General features: G+C 35.1%; 1 protein-coding gene across 11 annotated transcripts in view; it reads right to left on the minus strand.

Annotated features, from left to right (window-relative positions):
* Positions 1–25054, minus strand: part of PHF14 (PHD finger protein 14) — a 200299-nt gene that overhangs the window by 16136 nt on the left and 159109 nt on the right. For 2 of the 11 annotated variants that reach the window (XM_067746275.1, XM_067746277.1), the window contains one exon: positions 14871–20376. The exons of 5 other annotated variants lie outside the window; for them this stretch is intronic. In XM_067746275.1, the coding sequence (XP_067602376.1) occupies positions 20263–20376 (114 nt within the window). In that variant the 3' untranslated portion in view covers positions 14871–20262. Of the gene's footprint in view, positions 1–3978; positions 6807–14870; positions 20377–20710; positions 21713–23518; positions 24288–25054 lie in introns of those variants that run through there. 4 more of the 11 variants (XR_010945495.1, XM_067746282.1, XM_067746285.1 and 1 more) reach the window with 4 other exon arrangements.

Here is a 25054-nt window from a genome sequence, read left to right on the forward strand (position 1 = left end):
AGAATTTACATAAATGGTAATATCACAATCTTAGTGCTACTTTAGAGAAGAGGTAGAAGACGTTCAAAAAGTGAAAGGTAACACAAACTCCCTTAATGAAAATGTTGTTATTTATGTAACTTGATGTTTAGGTTTGATAACTGTCCTATTACATAAGATGTTACCATAAGGAGAAACTGGGTGCTTCATACTCTCCATACAATTTTTGCAATGCTTTTAAAATCAAAGTTATCTCAACACAAAAAATAAAACCAGACAAGCAAGCAATGAGCTTTGTTAGATGATTTAGACATAAGTATACTTATGTTTTAAATACTATAAAGTTTCCCACCAAAATAGTATGCAGAGGTAATCAGAGTTATGAATAGCAGAGTTTTGGCATTTCTGTGATATGGACAGCTCATTACAGATTCCACAATATAAATCAGTATTTACTGCTCACTAGTAAAATCACAGTCATTCAGTAATACTGAGTGATGTTTCACACATGAAATTCATTGCTGTGTTTTGTGGATTCATGAAGTTTAAGAACCATGAGAACCAGATTCAACTGTTATGGTAAATAATTTCCTCATTCTAGAAGAGTCTGGAATACATTTCATCCTTGACTCATATTAAACATTTTATCTTTTTAAGATAATCTTAACTCTTGAAGTAAATTCTATTCCTAGAATCGTTCCTTTCTTCCTCCTGCAAAAATTTATTGAACAATGATTGTGTGTCGGACACTGGGAAAGGTATTGGAAATAACAAAGATGAATGAAATGTCTTGCTGCCTAGAGGAGCCCGTGTTCCAATGTGGAAGACAGGGAGGCACAGAATTACAGTGCAATGGAGAAAGTATATTATAAAGTCTATCAGGCATAAAATGTTAAGAGAAAAAAACTAAACCATGACAATACATAAGGAGAGTTTTGTTTTTTTTTAATGATTGATATTCTAGAGTTCAGGTATGGCATCGAAATAATATACCCTCCTTCATTCTCAAAGAGTGGTATTGTGAATCTTTAAAACAAATACCTCTCAATGTAACTTACACTGACTGCTCTTTTATTAAGATTAACAACATCAAAGGACTGTATCTTTGAGAAGTAAACTTATGTTTAGAAAGTGAATTTTAAAATCTTTACTCCAAAGTGAACAGATTAAGTTGCCTCAAATATCTCTATTTCAAGTTGAATGCTATTTTCCCTAGAGTGAATCCATTAATCTTCACAGTTTTATTGGAAATTAATAGCTCATTAGACGTCCAAGTAACACATTTCTTATGGCATAATTTTTCATGGGTGACAAAAAGTAGATTTTGCTTCAAGAAAAATTAAAAATAGTATTTTAAAAAATTCCACACAAGAAAATTTCTCTAATAGTTGTATTTCATGATCAGTGTCAAACCTAACAGCCACATTTCCACATCTTGAATTCACAGATAACCATATAAACACTATTTTGCTTTTTAAAGAAAAATATTAAATGTTTTAAACTCCTTGTTTTAAACTGTTACCGTAATGAAAACCATGAACTGCTATGTTCTTAAATGATTCCAAAAAGTAGGCCATGTGGCAAGTACCAAATCACTTATAAAGCCTGCCTGAAAATGTACTTAGTTAACTAATGTTTTCTATGACCAGTGAGTTATTCTATAAGTATAAAGTGTTTCTCAATCGTCCATGATCTAGGCTATACAACATTAGAAAAAATGTTTCATACAATGACATTTTAAAACCCTATTTGAAAAGAGCATTCAGAGAGCTACAAAAGCCATTTACATTCTTCCCTGACTATCAACTATGTGTCAGGTATTGTGATAGGTGCTAAACAGAAAAAATGATATATAAGAGACAGACTCCCAGCATTATGGAGCTTGTAATCTGTGTCCAAAACAATGGGTTACTCGAGCAACTATCTAACTGCAATTATGATATGTTCAATGAAAGTATAGTGCTATGAGGGTTTTACTAGAAGGACCTAAGAATTTCATAGAAGCTCCTCCCCCTCCGGAAAACGACAGATACATTGAGACCTGAAGAATAAGAAGGAGTGGCAAACCTAAAGTCAACACACAGATAACATCAGAAAACAAAGAAAATGTCTTTTTTCACCTTATAACCATCTAATATTCTCAATTCTGAATCTACAAGGTATGAAATATTTAAAAAGTAGTTGCGTTTCTATTACTTGCAGTTAAAGCATTCTTACCAATACAACATTGGCATCTTTCTTAATTTTCTTCTCCTAGTTCTCTGAATTTTCCCCATATCTTTTATTTCTTTTAACTTCTTTTTATCCCTGTCTTTAGAACTCTGTTACTGTTATCTGGAGATGGCTCTAAAGGGCTTCAAATGCCATCTATTTTATGATGACTCTCCAATTTATATCTTCAGCCTGGTGTATATTCCATGCTTTAAACTCGTATGTCCAATGCTACTTGATGTCTTCACTGAACTTTAAATAGGCACCTCAAACATACCATGTACAAAGCCAAACTTGATTCCTCTTCCTAACCACTGACAACCTCCCCAAACAGCCTTATACCTCTCTTGGTCTATAATTTACCCAACTGCTCAAATGCAAACTCTAGGAGTCATTCCTTGATTCTTTTCCCTCACACCCCACAACCAACTCCTGTTGTCTCTCACCACAGAGTATCTAAAATCTGTCTAGTGCTTTCCATCTCCATTGTTACCATCTTAGTCCATGCTATCATATTTCTTGCCTGGATTACTTTAATAGCTTCCTAATCAGCCTTCTTGCTTCCATTTCATAGTTGTACAACCTATTGTCCATATAGTAGGCAGCAATTTTTCTAAGACACAGAGAATATCACATCCCACCTTTGCTTGAAACCCTCCAACAGCACTGTGTTTAGAGTAGAATCCAAACTCCTGCCATGGCCTACAAAGTCCTATTATCATCTGGCCCCTTCCACATTTCTGGCTTCATCTTGGACAGTTCTCCAACTTGCTTAAGCAGCTCCAAACATGCTGGTCTTCCTTGTGATTCCTGAACAAACAGCACTAGCTCCTTCCTCTGCCTTTAATTTTATATGCCTAGTTGTTTTTTGTTTTTGTTATACGGTCTTAATCAGTGAGTTCTCTGACTTCATGCACGGAACCTGCCCTTCCTCCACCAAACAGATCATTCCTCATAACATTTATCACAATGAAATGATCATTTACTTACTTATTTTATATATTATCTGTCTTCCTTCACTAGAGTGGAAGCTCCAGGATAGCAGATTTTCTCTGTCTTGCTAACCATAGTATCCTCAGAAGCTAGTGTCATTTCTATCATATCACAATGTCTCAATTAATATTTCCTTTGACTATATGAATAAATTCCCTACTATATAGATGCATGGGAAACAAATAGTAGTTTTGACTTTTTGAGTACTTATTAAATACAGAGTATTTACATGCATTGTATGTAATCCTCACAAATGCCAGGCAAGATAAGTCTTATTCCCGTTTCCCATCTAGAAAATTGAGAATTGAAGACATTAAAGAACTGCCCTCGGTCACGTACCTAAAAATATAAGAGGAGCTGGGATTTAAACTCAGCCATGTCTGACTCCAAAGAGTTCTCTTTCCAACATACCACGCAGACAAGAAGAACTGCTCATGATCAATAAATTTTAAACCTCACATATTTTTCCAAAATAATTCAATTTTTGCCCAACAGATACTGACCACATTACTCAGTTATACAAAAAGATCCTAAGTCTGTCTTGCAGAAATCATTGAAAAGCAATCTTTAAATCCAAAACAGTTTAGAATTCTGCTACCTGAAGATTATTTATGAGAAATCCTGATAAACATACCAACTGCCTTTTCATTTTTTCAAGCATTCTGACAATATTAGGATTTGTTGTGTTATATTTCCTAAATCTCATGAGGATACAGGAATAGTTGAGAACAAAAAGGGGTACTGGGAAAATGTTGCAAGAATCAGTTTCTGAGAAACATAAAATTCTACCATTACCTTGGGATGGCTGCTCTTTTGTCTTCAAATAAGCTCATGTAAAGAGGATTTATTATTGAGGTCCTCGGCTTTCTCAATTCTTTGACAGTTATTAACACAAAAGCTTACTTGCTGAGAAAGAAAAAATAGCCTCTTTTTTAAGAAGAAGAATCATAAGCTTCTACAGAGGTAGGTACATGAAGGACTCTTGGAAGGTCTTGGAAACGTTGAGAGTTCAAACTGAAGGGTCTCAAAAGAAAATCCTGGTATAATATTGAATATAAAACTGACAAAATGGAACAGTTAATGAAAATTAAATTATAAATTTAAATACATAAAAATGAGAAAATAAAAGTTAATGATCTCATGGCCACATTATGTGGCAACCATATTGTTCAATGAAAATTCGTTAAACATTTGGAAAGTGCTAATTTTCGTAATACAGGTGTTCAACAATTACCTAGGAAACATAAATTTCTAATTCTCCACTGAATTATGAAAGCATTAAAAAATGATTTTACTTTTCTTAACTTTTTAAATTACTGTTTTGTATTTTATCACACAGAAAGTACATAAACAGAATGTGACCTTTTTATTCCAATTTTCTTTTAAAATAAAAAAAATAAGCTGTATTTCACCACAGTTTGAAATGTCTTGTTGATATATGACATATTCAATTTCAAAAGAATGATAAATCAGGAATATAACTGAGCAACAGCAGGCATTTGAGACTGCAATACCATTTTGCCTCCTCTGAACATAGGTAGCATGAATCATTTTTAGGACTCAGCACACAAGTAGTGTACCCAATAATTAATTTGTGTTATGTGTTTTACACATCACAAGCAGCACAATAAATATGTAATAATATGTTGAGTTCCAGAAAGCTGTATGGAAAACTTGGTAACATTTTGTACATTTAGAAAAAATGTAGGCTTCTAATATATAAAATAGATCTATATGCCTAAATTATTTAAGCTTTACTTAAAAAAATTAATGATGTGTATGAAAGAATAAGGAGAAAGAAGGAATAGGGAAAACTAATGAAAAATATCCTTTCTTTCCTCTATTTTTCATTCAAAAATTATTAAGTGAATACCTACTATGTGCTGTGCATATGTTCATGGTAGAGAGGAGAACAAACAGAGCTGATCCCTGCTCTCAGGAAATTTATGCACTTGAATTGTGAAAGTGAGTTCAATTTATGCCTCCTATCTTCTCTATTCCTCAACAGACACCTCCTTGTTTCTTCAGCAAGTCCAATTATTTTGTTATAAAATGTTGCAAACATAGCAATAATCATAACCATAACTTATAACACTTATTGAAGCCCTCTGGATATTCCTTCCCCATCCCATTACTCTTCCTTCCTTTTTACCAGATGTAACCAATACGCTGAATTGGACATTAATCACTCCCTGGTATTTTTTTTTATTTTAACATTTTATATGAATGGCATCATATTATACTTCTACAACTTCCAGTTTATTTTCATTATTATATTTTATATATTTATTTGTTATACTTTTTAAAAATAACATACACGTTTTCAGCTCAAAAGCTAGCAACAATCCAAGAAACACGCTAGAAACAATCCAAGTCAAGGTGATGACAAATATACCACTATTATTTAATCTTGTTTTGGAGATACTGGCCAACACAATTAGACAAGAGAAGGACATGAAGTATAAAATTGTAAAAGAGGAAATAAAACCATCCCTATTTGTTTATACCTGGAAATGTCAAGAGAATCAACTGAAACACTGCAATAAGCAGAAGAGAATTCAGTGAGCACCTCTATTTGTAATATGAGGAAAATCAAAGGTAGATAACAAAAAATAAAATAATATAGATTATTCAAGACAACTATTAAATTCTATATCCATATTCTTCTAATTACCTCTCTAAATTTCAAGACTGATTAAAGCAAGAATACTACTCATTGTGTGTATTTCTAAGAAGAGCAAATCAATATATTAAATAAGCAATTCACATTTAAGAGATAAATCAGATGCTGACATAAGTTACAACAGATTTCAGTGGTTTTCCAGACCACTCTTCTCTATTAAGAGCCATACAATTATAGAGACAGAAGGTATTTTACTTACAGGATGGTTCATTTGATCCACTCTTTTTACTCTACTGATAGAGAAGCCATTCTTAAAATACATAATTTACCTCCCCAAGGTCCCACAGTTACTTAATAGTAGAGCTGGAATCAGAATTCAAGTCTCCTAAGTTGCTGTCTGGAACTGTTTTTCATGATGAGCCAGTAGTGACCATAATAAATCAATATGATTTTAAATCTAATGCTGGGGACTTCCCTGGTGGTCCAGTGGGTAAGAGTCTGCGCTCCCAACGCAGGGAGCCCGGGTTTGATCCCTGGTCGGACTAGATTATGCATGCATGCCGCAACTAAGAGTTCTCATGCCACAGCTAAGAGTCTGCATGCCACAAGATGCAAATAATAAGTCAACATGCCGCAACTAATGATCCCACATGCCACAACAAAGATCCCACGTGCCACAACTAAGATCTGGTGCAGCCAAAATAAATAAATAAATAAAATAAAATAAAAATAAATGTTGGCAAAAATAGAGCATACATAAAAACAAAAAATGTTGCTGACGTTGTGTGTGTGGGGGTGGTGTGCATTTAGGTATTCTAAGAATTGAACTGATCTTATATTGTAAAATAATTGTGTATTCTTACCCAAAGTATCTACATGAGCACAATGGAGAGTATATATACATTAGGCCTCAGACAAATCTATCTGAATCCTGTTTTGGCACTTACTATTGGTGTGACCTTGGGAAAGTCACATGACCTCTCAGTCTCAGTTTCCTTACCTGTAAAATGTAAAAAAATTAAAAACTAACCTCAAAAAACAGCCTTTGGGGATTAGAAGTACGATTATGGATGCAAATTATACTAGTAAAATGTTTACATTTACTAGTAAAATGTGTTACACAGTAGGTGCTCAAAACAATGGTAGCTATTATATTATAGAATTTAAAATACATTTCCAAAAACCAGGGTCGAAAGTTGAGCTCAGATGTACATGGTTGGAGAAAGTGCTTTTTCTTTTTACCAGGATAAAAATGATCAGTTTTGCTTCCTTTTCTAACTACAGTTTTAGTATTTCAATACAAATGGTAATTATAATGTTAAGAATTACTTAAACTTATAGGGAGACGCAAGAGGGAAGAGATATAGGAACATATGTATATGTATATGTATAACTGATTCACTTTGTTATAAAGCAGAAACACACCATTGTAAAGCAATTATACTCCAATAAAGGTGTTAAAAAAAAGAATTACTTAAACTTATAATATAGAAATGTTTTCCACTGTTTATTAACCTACAAATATGTGAATGTCTACTATGTGCCAGGTTCTGTTCTAGGAGACAGAGAAACAAGTGGAAAACAACAGCATGTCTTTGTCCTCAGAGATCTTAAACTTCAATAGGAAAGAAACAATAAACTGTTAACAGATAAATAATTTCATATTTTGATGTAGTAGAAAAAACAAAGGAAAGGAATACAATGTGTGGGAGCACGGTTTTCCTTAGACAAGGTAGTGAGGGAAGTTCCTCTACTAAAGAGGTGACATTCAGGCTGAGACATGAATGATTTGAAAGAGCCAGTTAGGTACTAATCTGTGAGAAGAGAATGTCCAGGCATAGGCAACAAGGGCAAAGGGCCCTATAGTACAAATGAGCTCAGCATGTATGACCACCAGTATATCTGGCAGGAGGCAATGTTAGGTTACCTTTGTAAGCCACACTGGTTATTCCATTTACAGTGAGAAGCCACTGAAGGGTTTAATACTAGTAATATGATTTTGAGCTTTAAGCTTATTTTAGTTGCTGTACAGAGAAGGAAGGGTAGAGGTTATAGGTAAGAATGAAAATAGGGAAATAAGGCAGAAGACAACTGCAACAGTATAAATCAGAAATGACGGTGGTGTGGAGCACTGCAGTAGTGGTGGGAATGGAAAGATGTATGACATGGTTCTGAGTCAGGACAGGCTGCAAGGTAGAAAGTGGGGGATAAAAAAAAGAGAGTAATTAGGAATGATTCCTGTTTGGGGCACACAAAAATGGTAGTAGTAAGTTAGGAAAGACTAAGAGAGAAGCAAGTCGTGATGGGAGTGGGAGTGAGGAAGGATCAGGAAAAAAAATTCTATTTCAGCAACATTAAGCTTGAGACAATCTTTAGCTATCCAATGGGAATGTCAGGCAAACATCAGGATACATGAATTTAGATATTGAGGGAAGAGTTCAGGGCTACCAAGAGAAATCTGGAAGTTCCCAACTTATAGATGAGACTATATGCATTCACGTAGGGAATGGCATACAGAGAAGAAAAGGGTCCCAAGGACTACGCCATGATAATAAAACTTGGGTACAGGTAGAGAATTCAGCTAAGAAGACTGAGAAAGAGTTCCCATTTATGTAGGAAGAATATTAGGGGACTCTGAGGGTCATAGAAACCAAGATAAGAAAATGTTTCAAGAAAGAGGGAATGGTGGACATTGTCAAATGATGTTGAGAGGTCAGATAAGATTCAGGACAGGCATGACTACTGAGAAAGAGATAGCAAGTGATCTTAACAAGAGCTATTTTAATGGAGTAGTAGGGATCAAAGGCTGGCTGAAATAGTTAAAGAGGGAGATCCCATTTTGCACTTTGTTCTTCCTCTTTAATTTCAAGAACAAAGATGTAATGACTGGGGCTATAGCAGCCATCTTTGAACTATGACGGAAAAACCAAAAGAATCATGATAAAATTACTCCCGGTAGCCTGGGCTGCTGAAAATACTATTTCTTTGGGCTTTCTGTTATGTGTTATATTTTATATCTCTATATTAATCAAACCTTTCCTGCAGCATAAAAATATCCCTTCCCTAAAAGTAATATATGATATGTTTTCTCTCCTGGTCTCTAAGACTTTCAGTCTGAATAAAAAATAAAAAACAACTGCAGCACTGATTTGCACTAACAGTGAGTCTACTGCATTTACTTTAAAAAGAATACCTTTTCATTATCTCCTTTTAGGTTTGCATGTCCTAGTTATGCTGAAAATGAACATATGGAGCTGAATGTAGGTATGAAAGGAAAACTTTCACACATAGCAGAGTTCTATAAATGCTTTTAAAAACAAGTGCAGATGTGTTCCTTTATACCTTCAACCATAAAGAGTCAAATCAGAATGATCTTTCCAACTTTAATTGAGTACTCTGAAAATTAACTCTACATGACTGTAATCAGGAGGTATATAATATTTTTGTACTCTTTCACTTATTTTTTTATAAACATTTCCAATTTTAGAGGAAAAAAGAGAAAATGGAGGTACTGAGGATAGACAACTATTTAGAAGTTTTGCTGTAGTACAGAAATGGGCAATAACTGGAGAAGGGATGAGGTGAAGTTCTCTAAAAGATTGGGAAATGTTAAAACATGTCAAAGGAAATGAAGAAATTCTTCTTGAAGGAACTAAGATATTTTCTATCTGATATTCCTCTGGTACTAGTTTCAAATATAAAGTCTTAGATCATACCAAAATTATTTGCTTTCAAAATATAATTCTGTAACATGTAAATAAATATTCTATTATAGGAATTCTCATATTTTAATTGTAAAGTACTAGGAACTATGTCATAAACATACTGTCATAAGCCTAGATTTTCCAATGAAACATTCTAAAATAACACTAGAATTAATTTAATATAGTTAATAATTCATAATAAAGAATTTAGTCTCAACACATGCAAGAGCCTATTTGCCATTGGTTTTTAAAAGTTTTTTTCTTATAAAATATGCTTTTACATTTTCCCTAGTGGTACTATCACATATATCTATAACACGTTAGTTTTCACTTTCATTAGACTACTTCATGATGATAAAAACAAAGCACATGATTATTTGATTAGAGAAACAGTTCTTTGTTTGATTAAATTAATTATATTAATACAAAATTTTCTTTACAAAATGCTACAAAACTGTGCTGCTTTAGGCAAATGACAGTGTTAAAACCGGATAAAATAAAATACTTCCATAAATTATAACAAGTGAATCAGCAACTTTTTGTAGTATTATATATTTCACATATAATACAAATTATAACAGTTTATATATTTATATAAATATTTATAAAATATATTTATTATACTATGTTATTTTACAACATATATTATATACTATGTATATTTTATATATTTATATCATAAAAATAATTTGGAAATGCTAAATTCTTTTCTGCTCATAGTGAAGTAATTGCCTTGTAGACATTTTGGAAGTTAGCTCAGTTTATTTAAGTTTGTAGAAATGACAATGATGCACAGTGGTTTTAAAATAATGTGCATTTTTCAGATATGAAGGTATATGCACATAAGAATTGTTTTTCCTTCTAGATCCTCACTGAAATGGCCAATGGAATTTTAAAAACATGAGACACAGAAAGAGAGAGAGGGAAGAAAGGAAGGAAGGAAGGAAGGAAGGAGGGAAGGAGGGAAAGAGGGAGGAAGGGGATGTAAGTAAGAACATACACCTATAATAGTAGTGGAACTGAGGGAAGATTCCTACCACTTTCTAAAAATACCAAGAATATTTGCTGGGACCCATCAAACCAGGTTATTTCCACTGCTCCTGGTTTTAACAGTATCTTGAGTTCTTCCATAGTTTTCTTCTCATTTGTCTATATTCTCTTTTAGACTATAAGCATCAAGAGGAAGGGGTTATGTCCTTTCATGGATACCACAGTACTCCCAACAACTATTACTGGGCCCTACACTTACAAGAGGCTCAGTAAATATTTGTAAAATGAAGGCAAGAAGAAACGCTAAAAACAAATACATCAATATGCCAACAGTGGTAATCCCTGGGAAGTAGATTATGACTTTTGTTTTATCCATTTCTCTGCATTTTTCAAATTATCTGTAATGAACATGTATTAGTTGCATAATGCGAACAAAATAATTAATACATTTAAAAACACAGTTCAAAGTAATTTTTCACTAAATTCCTTAACAATAGATAAGCAATATGAAAAAGTAATTAAAATATATTAATGCTAGTTATTTATAGAAAACATTTATGCTAAATGAAGTTTATATATTTTATTTGTAAATTACTGTAACACACCATCTTCAAAAAATTACCTAAGGATGTATTTTAGTATATAGATCCTAGTTCAATGAAATTTTGTTCTTCATTAGGAAAAGGCAATACCAAGTCAAAGTCAGGAAATGTAATCTGAAGTCACAAAGCATGTGAAATATTTCTAACGTAACTAACACCTTTTAATGTCTAATTTTAAAGTAATGCAGATCAAGTGTTATATAGCTTGTTCCTATCCTAAACAAATATTTAACTACAAAAAAATAGGTAAGCAGCAATAGATAAGCAGCTAGCAGTACTAAATTACAGGGCTACATCGTGTGTCTGAGCAGAAAAGAAAATTCTAGATTTTTCAAACTGATAACTTTTTTGACATTAGCTCACTAGCCATTAAGTCATTAATTTCTTATCACTGTGTATCTATGTAGAATAATAATTTGGTTTTGACAACTTAAAAGTAGAAAACAATTAACATAAGAACTATTTCACTTTTTTTTTTGTTTTTGCATTTTAGGAATTTTTGGATGATCTTGTATAGTGAACATGTGACTAAAACAAAACCTTACCATTATTTTTTCCCTATCAAACATAACAGGATCTTCTTTAAGCTAGGTTTGTGATAACAGGTTGAGCTTCTCATACTATTTTTAATAAAATACTGCTTCCTTACTTTAATATAGGGAAGATACATTTTCAAGAAGGAAAATGCTGATGTTATCTTTGTTATAAGCTTGCTGCTGAAATGATTTAGATAGTTTTCTCTTCCATGCAGTATCAGTATAAGGCCTTTCTTTTCAAGAAATGAATTATAGCTGATACTTCAAATCTCTTTTATCTGTATCTCTTAGTTGAGAAAAATGAGAAAACATAAATATTTATTCTATATAAACAGAACAGACGCAAGATGTAGATAAAAATGATCCATTATGGAGCAGTGAATAATTGCTATTTGTATCACCATTCGAAGAGAAAAGGGCATCAAGTATTTCTACCACCTTTAAATCTGAGGATACCTAAAGTTACTGAGAAAATAAAAAATCTGTAATTTTATGTGTTTGGGATAATGTGTTTGTGGTTCATAATTTTGCATTGATAATAAATTTAACATTATTCTCTACAGCATACTTTGGAGGAAACTCAATAAAACTTTGCTTTAATTGAGAAGCATCTGTAGCATCAAAAGAACCACAACCCGCACCAAAAAAAAGTTTAAGAAATCCTAATGTAAAAATAATAAACAGTGAAGCTATTTAAGTAAATTATTCCTTTACTTTGCCATTTCTGATATCTAGATATTGAAAAGGTAACCATTCAAAAAATGTGCAGGCAAATTCTCATACTCTGATAATTTGAGGAAAATATGCTAGCATTTTTTTTCCCATGAAGCAGTAGTTTTACACATTTGGAGAGACTACATGGAAAGGAGAAGGCAATATTAAGTAGAAACAGCAATATCATTAATAAAGTCACCTAAGCATAAAAATGTACAGGTGCTAGAAATAATTTCAAACTAGGTTTTAAAGAATGAAACACAAAAATACCTAAAATCAGAGATTCACATGCTACACTGATGCAAAATGAAGCTGATAATTTCAAAGAAAGAAATCTGTATCTTGATTAAACCTCCTGGAAAAACTGTGTATCAAATTACACTCTTGATGAAATTCAGACTATAATATAACACAATGCATAGAAAATTTTAAACAAACATATCAAAATGATAATATTTTTATTTTGTCTACATATGCCAAACATTATAAGCGCAATTAGATAATCATGGGATGTACATAATACTTAAGAATTATATAGGTACTGTAAGATATTTAACCACAAATGTACATAAACAAGCACTGGACATTAGTACTATATAGGAGAAAGACCAAAGGACTTGGACACAGAAAGTCAAAGTCCTCATTGGTGGCCCTGCCACTTATCATGGGTCTTCAACAATTGATTCACAAACCTCTTGGAACTCTAGATTTTTTTTTTAACATCTTTATTGGAGTAAAATTGCTTTACAACGGTGTGTTAGTTTCTGCTTTATAACAAAGTGAATCAGTTATACATATACATATGTTCCCATATCTCTTCCCTCTTGCATCTCCCTCCCTCCCACCGTCCCTATCCCACTCCACTAGGTGGTCACAAAGCACTGAGATGATCTCCCTGTGCTATGCAGCTGCTTCTCATGAGCTATTTTACATTTGGTAGTGTATATATGTCCATGCCACTCTCTCACTTTGTCACAGCTTACCCTTCCCCTCCCCATATCTTCAACTCCATTCTCTATTAGGTCTGTATTTTTATATCCGTCTTACACCTAGGTTCCTCATGACCTTTTTTATTGTTTTCCTTAGATTCCATATATATGTTAGCATACAGTATTTATTTTTCTCTTTCTTACTTCACTCTGTATGACAGACTCTAGGTCCATCCACCTCACTACAAATATCTCAATTTTGTTTCTTTTTATGGCTGAGTAATACTCCATTGTATATATGTGCCACATCTTCTTTATCCACTCATCAGATGATGGACACTTCAGTTGCTTCCATGTCCTGTCTATTGTAAATAGAGCTGCAATGAACATTGTGGTACATGACTCTTTTTGAATTATGGTTTTCTCAGGGTATATGCCCAGTAGTGGGATTGCTGGGTCGTATGGCAGTTCTATTTTTTAGATTTTTAAGAAACCTCCATACTGTTCTCCATAGTGGCTGTATCAATTTACATTCCCACCAACAGTGCAAGAGTGTTCCCTTTTCTCCACACCTTCTCCAGAATTTATTGTTTCTAGAATTTTTGATAATGGCCATTCTGACCGGTGTGAGATGATATCTCACTGTAGTTTTGATTTGCATTTCTCTAATGATTAATGATGTTGAGCATACTTTCATGAGTTTGTTGGAAATCTGTATATCTTCTTTGGAGAAATGTCTATTTAAGTCTTCTGCCAACTTTTGGATTGAGATCTTTGTTTTTTTGATATTGAGATGCATGAGCTACTTTTAAATCTTGGAGATTAATCCTTTGTCAGTTGCTTCATTTGCAAATATTTTCTCCCATTCTGAGGGTTGTCTTTTTGTCTTGTTTATGGTTTCCTTTGCTGTGCAAAAGCTTTGAAGTTTCATTAGGTCCCATTTCTTTATTTTTGTTTTTATTTCCATTTCTCTAGGAGGTGGGTCAAAAAGGATCTTGCTGTGATTAATGTCATAGAGTGTTCTGCCTATGTTTTCCTCTAAGAGTCTGACAGTGTCTGGCCTTACATTTAGGTCTTTAATCCATTTTGAGTTTATTTTTGTGTATGGTGTTAGGGAGTGTTCCAATTTCATACTTTTACATGTAGCTGTCCAGTTTTCCCAGCACCACTTATTGAACAGGCTGTCTTTTCTCCACTGTATATTCGTGCCTCCTTTATCAAAGATTAGGTGACCATATGTGCGTGGGCTAATCTCTGGGCTTTCTATCCTGTTCCATTGATCTACATGTCTGTTTTTGTCCCAGTACCATACTGTCTTGATTACTGTAGCTTTGTAGTATAGTCTGAAGTCAGGGAGCCTGATTCCTCCAGCACAGTTTTTTGTTCTCAAGATTGCTTTGGCTATTCGGGGTCTTTTGTGTTTCCATACAAATTTTGAAATTTTTTGTTCTAGTTCTGTGGAAAATGCCAGTGGTAGTTTGACAGGGATTGCATTCAATCTGTAGATTGCTTTGGGTAGTAGAACCATTTTCAGAATGTTGATTCTCCCAATCTAAGAACATGGTAAATCTCTCCATCTATCTGTATCATCGTTTTTTTTTTTTTGTTTTTTTTTTTGCGGTACGTGGGCCTCTCACCGTTGTGGCCTCTCCCATTGCGGAGCACAGGCTCCGGATGCACAGGCTCAGCAGCCATGGCTCATGGGCCTAGCCACTCCACAGCATGTGGGATCTTCCCGGACCGGGGCACGAACCTGTGTCCCCTGCATCGGCAGGTGGACTCTCAACCACTGCGCCAACAGGGAAGCCCTATTTGTATCATCTTTAATTTCTTTCATCAGTGTCTTATAATTTTCTGCATACAGGTCTTTTGTCTCCTTAGGTAGGTTTATTCCTAGATATTTTATTCTTTTTCTTGCAGTGGTAAATGGGAGTGTTTTCTTAATTTCACTTTCAGATTTTTCATCATTAGTGTATAGGAATGCCAGAGATTTCTGTGCATTAATTTTGTATCCTGCTACTTTACCAAATTCATTAATTAGCTCTAGTAGTTTTCTGGTAGCATCTTTAGGATTCTCTATGTAGAGTATCATGTCATCTGCAAACAGTGACAGCTTTACTTCTTCTTTTCTGATGTGTATTCCTTTTATTTCTATTTCTTCTCTGAATGCTGTGGCTAAAACTTCCAAAACTATGTTGAATAAGAGTGGTGAGAGTGGCCAACTTTGTCTTGTTCCTGATCTTAGTGGAAATGGTTTCAGTTTTTCACCATCAAGGATGATGTTGGCTGTGGGTTTGTCCTATATAGCCTTTATTATGCTGAGGAAAGTGCCCTCTATGCCTACTTTCTGCAGGGTTTTTTATCATAAATGGGTGTTGAATTTTGTCGAAAGCTTTCTCTGCATCTATTGAGATGATCATATGGTTTTTCTCCTTCAATTAGTTAATACAGTGTATCACATTGATTGATTTGCGTATATTGAAGAATCCTTGCATTCCTGGAATAAACCCCACTTGATCATGGTGTTATGATCCTTTTAATGTGCTGTTGGATTCGGTTTGCTAGTATTTTGTTGAGGATTTTTGCATCTATGTTCATCAGTGATATTGGCCTGTAGTTTTCTTTCTTTGTGACCTCTTTGGTTTTGGTAACAGGGTGATGGTGGCCTCGTAGAATGAGTTTGGGACTGTTCCTCCCTCTGCTATATTTTGGAAGAGTTTGAGAACAACAGGTGTTAGCTCTTCTCTAAATGTTTGATAGAATTCGCCTGTGAAGCTGTCTGGTCCTGGGCTTCTGTTTGTTGGAAGATTTTAAATCACAGTTTCAATTTCACTGCTTGTGACTGGTCTGTTCATATTTTCTCTTTCTTCCTGGTTCAGTCTCAGCAGGTTGTGCATTTCTTAGAATTTGTTCATTTCTTCCAGGTTGTCCATTTTATTGGCATAGAGTTACTTGTAGTAATCTCTCATGATCCTTTGTATTTCTGCATGGTCAGTTGTTACTTCTCCCTTTTTCATTTCTAATTCTATTGATTTGAGTCTTCTCCCTTTTTTTTTTGATGAGTCTGGCTAATGGTTTATCAATTTTGTTTATCTTCTCAAAGAATGAGCTTTTGGTTTTATTGATCTTTGCTATCATTTCCTTCATTTCTTTTCATTGATTTCTGATCTGATCTTTATGATTTCTTTCCTTCTGCTAACTTTAGGGTTTTTTGTTCTTCTTTCTCTACTTACTTTAGGTGCCAGGTTAGGTTATTTGAGATGTTTCCTGTTTCTTAAGGTAGGATTTTATTGCTATAAACTTCCCTCTTAGAACTGCTTTTGCTGCATCCCATAGCTTTTGGGTCATCGTGTCTCCATTGTCATTTGTTTCTAGGTATTTTTTGATTTCCTCTTTGATTTCTTCAGTGATCACTTCGTTATTAAGTAGTGTATTGTTGAGCCTCCATGTGTTTGTATTTTTTACAGATCTTTTCCTGTAATTGATATCTAGTCTCATAGCGGTGTGGTTGGAAAAGATACTTGATACAATTTCAATTTTCTTAAATTTACCAAGGCTTGATTTGTGACCCAAGATATGATCTATCCTGGAGGATGTTCCATGAGCACTTGAGGAAAATCTGTTTTCTGTTGTTTTTGGATGGAATGTCCTATAAATATCAATTAAGTTCATCTTGTTTAATGTATCATTTAATGCTTGTGTTTTCTTATTTATTTTCATTTTAGGTGATATGTCCATTGGTGAAAGTGGGGTGTTAAAGTCCCCTACTATGATTGTGTTACTGTCAATTTCCCCTTTTAGGGCTTTAGTATTTGTCTTCTGTATTGAGGTGCTGCTATGTTGGGTGCATAAATATTTACAATTGTTATATCTTCTTCTTGGATTGAACCCTTGATCATTATGTATTGTTCTTCTTTGTCTCTTGTAATAGTCTTTATTTTAAAGTCTATTTTGTCTGATATGAGAATTGCTACTCCAGCTTTCTTTTGATTTCCATTTGCATGGAAAATCTTTTTCCATCCCCTCACTTTCAGTCTGTATGTGTCCCTAGGTCTGAAGTGGGTCTCTTGTAGACAGCATATATATGGGTCTTGTTTTTGTATCCATTCAGCCAGTCTGTGTCTTTTGGTGGGAGAATTTAATCCATTCATGTTTAAGGTAATTATCAATATGTATGTTCCTATTCCCATTTTCTTAACTGTTTTGGGTTTGTTATTTTAAGTCTTTTCTTTCTCTTGTGTTTCTTGCCTAGAGAAGTTCCTTTAGCATCTGTTGTAAAGCTGGTTTCATGGCGCTGAACTCGCTCAGCTTTTGCTTGTCTGTAAAGGTTTTAATTTCTGCATCAAATCTGAATGAGATCCTTGCTGGGTAGAGTAATCTTGGTTGTAGGTTCTTCTCCTTCATCACTTTAAATATGTCCTTCCACTCCCTTCTGGCTTGCAGAGTCTCTGCTGAAAGATCAGCTGTTAACCTTATGGGGATTCCCTTGTGTGTTATTTGTTGGTTTTCCCTTGCTGCTTTTAATATGTTTTCTTTGTATTTAATTTTTGATAGTTTGATTAATATGTGTCTTGGCGTGTTTCTCCTTGGATTTATCCTGTATGGGACTCTCTGTGCTTCCTGGACTTGATTAACTATTTCCTTTGCCATATTAGGGAAGTTTTCAACTATAATCTCTTCAAATTTTTTCTCAGTCCCTTTTTCTCTTCTTCTTCTGGAACCCCTATAATTCGAATGTTGGTACATTCAGAGGTCTCTGAGACTGTCCTCAGTTCTTTTCATTCTTTTTTCTTTATTCTCCTCTGCAGTACTTACTTCCACTATTTTATCTCCCAGGGCACTTATACGTTCTTCTGCCTCAGTTATTCTGCTATTGATCCCTTCTAGAGTGTTTTTAATTTCATTTATTGTGTTGTTCATCATTGCTTATTTCCTCTGTAGTTCTTCTAGTTCCTTCTTAAATGTTTCTTGCATTTTCTCTATTCTATTTCCAAGATTTTGGATCATCTTTACTATCATTATTCTGAATTCTCTTTCAGGTAGACTGCCTATTTCCTCTTCATTTGTTAGGTCTCGTGGGTTTTTACCTTGCTCCTTCATCTGCTGTGTGTTTTTCTGTCTTCTCATTTTGCATATCTTACTGTGTTTGGCGTCTCCTTTTTGCAGGCTGAAGGTTCATAGTTCCCGTTGTTTTTGATGTCTGTCCCCAGTGGCTAAGGTTGGTTCAGTGGGTTGTGTAGGCTTCCTGGTGGAGGGGACTAGTGCCTGTGTTCTGGTGGATGAGGCTGGATCTTGTCTTTCTGGTGGGCAGGTCCACGTCTGGTGGTGTGTTTTGGGGTGTCTGTGGACTTATTATGATTTTAGGTAACCTCTCTGCTAATGGGTGGGGTTGTGTTCCTGTCTTGCTAGTTGTTTGGCATAGGGTGTCCAACACTGTAGCTTGCTGGTCGTGGAGTGAAGCTGGGTCTTGGTGTTGAGATGGAGATCTCTGGGAAATTTTCGCTGTTTGATATTACATGGAGCTGAGAGGTCTCTTGTGGACCAGTGTCCTGGAGTTCGCTCTCCCACCTCAGTGGCACAGCCCTGATGCCTGGCTGGGGCACCAAGAGCCTGTCCTCCACATAGATCAGATTAAAAGGGGAGAAAAAATGAAAGAAAGGAAGGGTGGAAGGGAGGAAGGGAGGAAGAAAGAAAGAAAGGAAGGAAAGAAAGAAAGGAAAGAAAGAAAGGAAAGAAAGAAAGAGAAGAAAGAGGATAAAATAAAATAAAGGTATTAAAATAAAAAATAATTATTAAGAAAAAAAATTTTTAAGTAAAAAACAAAAAAAAAAACCAGACAGAACCCTAGGACAAATGGTGAAAGCAAAGCTATACAGACAAAATCACACACAGAAGCATACACATACACACTCACCAAAAGAGGAAAAGGGGAAAAAATAGTCTATATTGGTCCCAAAGTCCACCTCCTCAATTTGGGATGATTCGTTGTCTACTCAGGTATTCCACAGATGCAGGGTACATCAAATTGACTGTGGAGATTGAATCTGCTGCTCCTGAGGCTGCTGGGAGAACCTTCCCTTTCTCCTCTTTGTTTGCACAGCTCCCGGGTTTCAGCTTTGGATTTGGCCCCGCCTCTGCGTGTAGGTCGCAGGAGGGCGTCTCTTCTTCGCTCAGACAGGACGGGGTTAAAGAAGCAGCTGCTTCTGGGGCTCTGGCTCACTCAGGCCGGGGGGAGGGAGGGGTACGGATGTGGGATGAGCCTGCGGCGGCAGAGGCCAGCATGACATTGCACCAGCCTGAGGCGTGCTGTGCGTTCTCCCGGGGAAGTTGTCCCTGGATCAGAGGACCCTGGCAGTGTCGGGCTACACAGACTTGCGGGAGCAGAGGTGGGGATAGTGACCTGTGCTCGCACACAGGCTTCTTGGTGGCTGCAGCAGCAGCCTTAGCAACTCATGCCCATCTCTGGGGTCCACGCTGATAGACGCGGCTCACGCCCGTCTCTGGAGCTCCTTTAAGCAGCGCTCTTAATACCCTCTCCTCGCACACCAGGAAACAAAGAGGGAAGAAAAAGTCTCTTGCCTCTTTGGCAGGTCCAGACTTTTTCCTGGACTCCCTCCCGGCTAGCCGTGGTGCACTGACCCCTTCAGGCTGTATTCACGCAGCCAACCCCAGTTCTCTCCCTGGGATCCGACTGAAGCCAGAGCCTCAGCTCCCAGCCCCGCCCGCCCCGGCGGGTGAGCAGCAAGCCTCTTGGGCTGGTGAGTGCAGGTCAGCACCGATTCTCTGTGTGGGAATCTCTCCGCTTCGCCCTCCACACCCCTGTTGCTGTGCTGTCCTCTGCAGCTCTGAAGCTTCCCTCCTCTGCCACCCGCAGTCTCTGCCTGCAAGGGGGCTTCCTAGTGTGTGGAAACCTTTCCTCCTTCACAGCTCCCTCCCACTCTCTCCCGTCTCTATTCTTTTGTCTCTGTTTTTTCTTTTGCCCTACCCAGGTACGTGGGGGAGTTTCTTGCCTTTTGGGAGGTCTGGGGTCTTCTGCCAGCGTTCAGTAGGTGTTCTGTAGGAGTTGTTCCACGCGTAGATGTATTTCTGATGTATCTGTGGGGAGGAAGGTGATCTCCACGTCTTACGAGCCATCTTCCTAAAATCTGTCTAGATTTCTTAACTAGTGATAACCTTGAGGGAAAAAAGGTCTAAGGGAATTTGACCAGTTGAGCTGTAACTGTATAAAGTCACTTCTAGATTTAAACTCTAAGATTCCACTATTTTAAATGAATGAGAAGTAAACCATTATGAATAAGACTCAAGGTGAAACTCGTATTTTCCTCAAATAACCTTGGGGCACCAAGTCTCTCCCTGGGTAAATGCTTTATAATTCTAACAAACTGAATTTTTAAGGCAGACATTACTTTTTTAGGTAAGCCTGAGCATATCTGCAGTATCTACTGACATCTTTTATTAGCAATAATTTAATATCATATGAAATTCAACAGTAAGAGGCTGAGTTAAAAATTGAGATACTAGAAAATAAGTATTCACATAATCCTGTTGAAAAAACCATGAAATAGTACTATTTCCATATATGATTCCATATTAATCTAGAAACCATAGGTTATAAGTCTATAATCAAATTTATACATGATCCTATTTTTCTCAATCTTGACAACTGTTACATAAAGAGCTTCTCTAAGTTCTTAGGCATCTCTTATCCTTTGGGTTATGAAAAATCAAACACACATGCAACAAAATAGTTTGGTTTTGCTCACAAATCTGGATAAAAATAACACAGGGTTAATAACGATAGTAATAATTATAATAATAATAATCACGATGGTATGTGTTACAATTTATAGATAATTTAATGGGCCAGCAATTATGCTAGGCATTCTACATATGCTATTCTCTGATGTTCAGAACTTGCCTACACAATATTACCTTTACTTTACTGATGAGGAAATACAAACTCAGAAGCCTTAAGGAATTTGCCCCAGAGTGGCAAAGCTACTAAGTGGAGGAGCAGATATTCAAATCCAGGTCTATCTGATTATAAACCTGATGTTCCACAGGCATGTTTTACTTAAGTTCAATTTTATAAAAACTGACATATAAAAAAAGAGGTTTAACTCACAGATAATAAACATAAAACAATATTGGCTTCTTGACATTTATATGAGAAGACTGACTGTATACAAGAGATGTTTCCCAGGAACTGAACATTTCTCAGTGTCAGTAAGTACTTGGGAACAATTTCAGATAATGCCAAAATCTGCAGTGTACTGCCACTTTACCAGCACAAAGCCTTTCATTTTATCATAAAGTACAAACATCAATCCTATTATATGAACTGCTTTCAAATCGTATAATTTAAACCTCTTTGCTTGAACTCTTAGTTTCTTTAAATACTTCTACGTAGAATATTCTTGTAGTTTGTCCACTGCATGGTAAAAAAAAAAAAAAAAAAAAAAAGGAAATTTACAAATCTATAGCTCATCCTTGCTGAACAATGAAAGATCACAACATAAAAGCTTCAAAAATATCTACACAAAATTAAGAATGTAAGCAAAATATTACTTCCTCCTAGACTGTATTTTCTTCTCTATCTGTATTCATATACATAGACACCTAGCAAAAATATAGGCCTGTATATGTCAGGATCTACTGTAACAGCTCTAGTCTAGATGAAATGTGGGTCTAGTGAGTTTAGTGAGTTGTTTTAAAAGTGAAATTTAATTAAAAAGAATAAAATCAGGTACATCACACCTAGTAAGGATAACAAAGTAAGTTTTGTTTTAGTGTAGAGTGTGTACATATATGTACAGGGTGTGTGCATGATAGAGTCTTGTAAAGAGTAGCGGGTGTGTGAAGGGCTATGTGTAGAGCTGTACATAGGAACATCTGTAGGAATGTATGTGGAGGTGTGTACAGGGGTATGAGAAGGTTGATGTATGTGTATAATCATGTATATAAATGTGTGTAGGGTCCTCATAAGCCAGGTTATCCCCACACAAAGACAGGAATCTAGAAGTCAATGTGTGGACTTGATGATGACAATGATGCATTAGTACATTATTAGGAATAGTACATTAAGTCATATCCTATGGAAAATATTACTCAACTCTCATCAATTCTGTTTCGATTTACTATACTTTTTGTACCTTAAAAGGTTCAAAAAATTACTTGTCATATATTTCATTTTTCGTAATTTATTTTTCATTTCTTTTGGAAACAAAGCTAAATGCCTGGCATGCTCCAGACATTTGAGTTTTAACATTTTAAATTACCTACATTTAGGGTTAGTTTAAAATAGATACATTCTTCATTTAAATTTACTACAACTTTGTAAAATACTTTAAATTTGATTTCAAACCAAAGCCTGATGATTTCTCTCTGTCTTTAATTTCCTCTCAATATGGAGTTCATAAGAGGGTGACAATTAGTTAACTTCATTAGGCTAACTTGATCATGTTCTCCCCAGATCAATATGTAAAGTTACTCAAATAGAGAGCAGAGCTTAAAAAATTAATCTTCCTATATAATGAAAATAATACTAAATCATTATTAAATACCTCAATATCAGAAGAAATAAGTGAGTATACATTGAAATAAATACAGTGACTAAAAGGTTAAATATGGGTCAATACTCAATTTTTAATAACAGTAACAACACAAATTACTTAAACATTTTCTTTTAGTATGACTCATTAATAAATCTGTTAATTTAAAACAAATGAATTCTTTGCTAGGGACAAATTTTGCTTTAAATTACTCAAAACTAAAAAATACTTAGAAATGAATGACAACGAAAATATGATGACTCAAAACCTATGGGACAGAGCAAAAGCAATTCAAAGAGGGAAGTTTATAGCAATTCAAACTCACCCCAAGAAACAAGAAAAATATCAAATAAACAACCTAACCTTACACCTAAAGTAACTAGAGAAAGAAGAACAAAGAAAACCCAAAGTCAGTACAAGGAAAGAAATCATAAATATCAGGGCAGAAATAAATGAAACAGAAATGAAGAAAACAATAGCAAAGATCAATAAAACTAAAAGTTGGTTCTTTGATAAACCTTTTTGATAAGGTTGATAAGGTTGATAAACCTTATCAAAATTGATAAACCTTTAGCCAGTCTCATCAAGAATAAAAGGGAAAGGACACAAATCAATAAAATTAGAAATGAAAAAGTAGAAATCACAACTGACACCACAGAAATACAAAGGATTATAAGAGACGACTACAAACAACTATATGCCAATAAAATGGACAAGCACGAAGAAATGGACAAATTCTTGGAAAGGTACAATTTTCCAAGACTGAACCAGGGAGAATTAGAAAATATAAACAGACCTATCACAAGTAACAAAATTGAAACTGTAATTAAAAATCTTCCAACAAACAAAAGTCCAGGACCAGATGGCTTCACAGGTGAATTCTATCAAACATTTAGAGAAAAGCTAACACTGATCCTTCTCAAACTCTTCCAAAAATTGCAGAGGGATGAACACTCCAAATTTGTTCTATGAAGCCACCATCACCCTGATGCCAAAACCAGAAAAATATATCACAAAAAAAGAAAATTATAGACCAATATCACTGATGAACATAGATGCAAAATTCCTGAATAAAATACTAGCTAACAAAATCCAACAACATATTAAAAGGATCACACACCATGATCAAGTGAGATTTATCCCAGGAATGCAAGGATTCTTAAATATATGCAAATCAATCAATGTGATACACCATATTAACAAATTACAGAATAAAAACCATATGATCATCTCAATAGATGCAGAAAAAGTTTTTGACAAAATTCAACACCCATTTATGATAAAAACTCTCCAGAAAATGGGCACAGAGGGAACCTACCTCAACATAATAAAGGCCATATATGACAAACCTGCAGCAAACATCACACTCAATGATAAAAAACATTTCCACTAAGATCAGGAACAAGACAAGGATGTCCACTCTTGCCACTCTTATCCAACATAGTTTTGGAAGTCCTAGCCATGGCAAAGAGAGAAAAAAAAGAAATAAGAGGAATACAAATTGGAAAAGAAGTAAAACTGTGACTGTCTGAAGATGACATAATACTATACATAGAAAATCCTAAAGATGCCACCAGAAAACTACTAGAACTAATGAATGAATTTGGTAAGGTTGCAGGATACGAAATTAATGCACAGAAATCTCTGGCATTCCTATATACTAACAACGAAAAATCAGAAAGAGAAATTAAACAATCCCATTTACCACTGCAACAAAAAGAATGAAATACCTAGGAATAAACCTAACTAAGGAGGTGAAAGACCTGTACCCAGAAAACTATAAAACACTGATAAAGGAAATCAAAGATGACATAAACAGATGGAGAGTATACCATGTTCTTGGATTGGAAGAATCAATATTGTGAAAATGACTATACTACCCAAAGCAATCTACAGATTCCATGCAATCCCTATCAAATTACCAATGGCATTCTTCACAGAATTAGAAAAAAGTTTACAATTTGTATGGAAACACAAAAGACCCTGAATAGCCAAAGCAATCTTGCGAAAGAAAAATGGAGCTAGAGGAATCAGGCTCCCTGACTTCAAACTATACTACAAAGCTACAGTAATCCAGACAGTAGGGCCCTGGCACAAAAACAGAAATATAGATCAATGGAACAGGATAGAAAGCCCATAGATAAACCCATGCACATATGGTCAGATAATTTATGACAAAGGAGGCAAGAACATACAATGGAAAAGACAGCCTCTTCAATAAG

The sequence above is a fragment of the Pseudorca crassidens genome, chromosome 8 (genome assembly GCF_039906515.1).
Source record: "Pseudorca crassidens isolate mPseCra1 chromosome 8, mPseCra1.hap1, whole genome shotgun sequence".
In the NCBI taxonomy this organism is placed as follows: Eukaryota; Metazoa; Chordata; class Mammalia; order Artiodactyla; family Delphinidae; genus Pseudorca; species Pseudorca crassidens.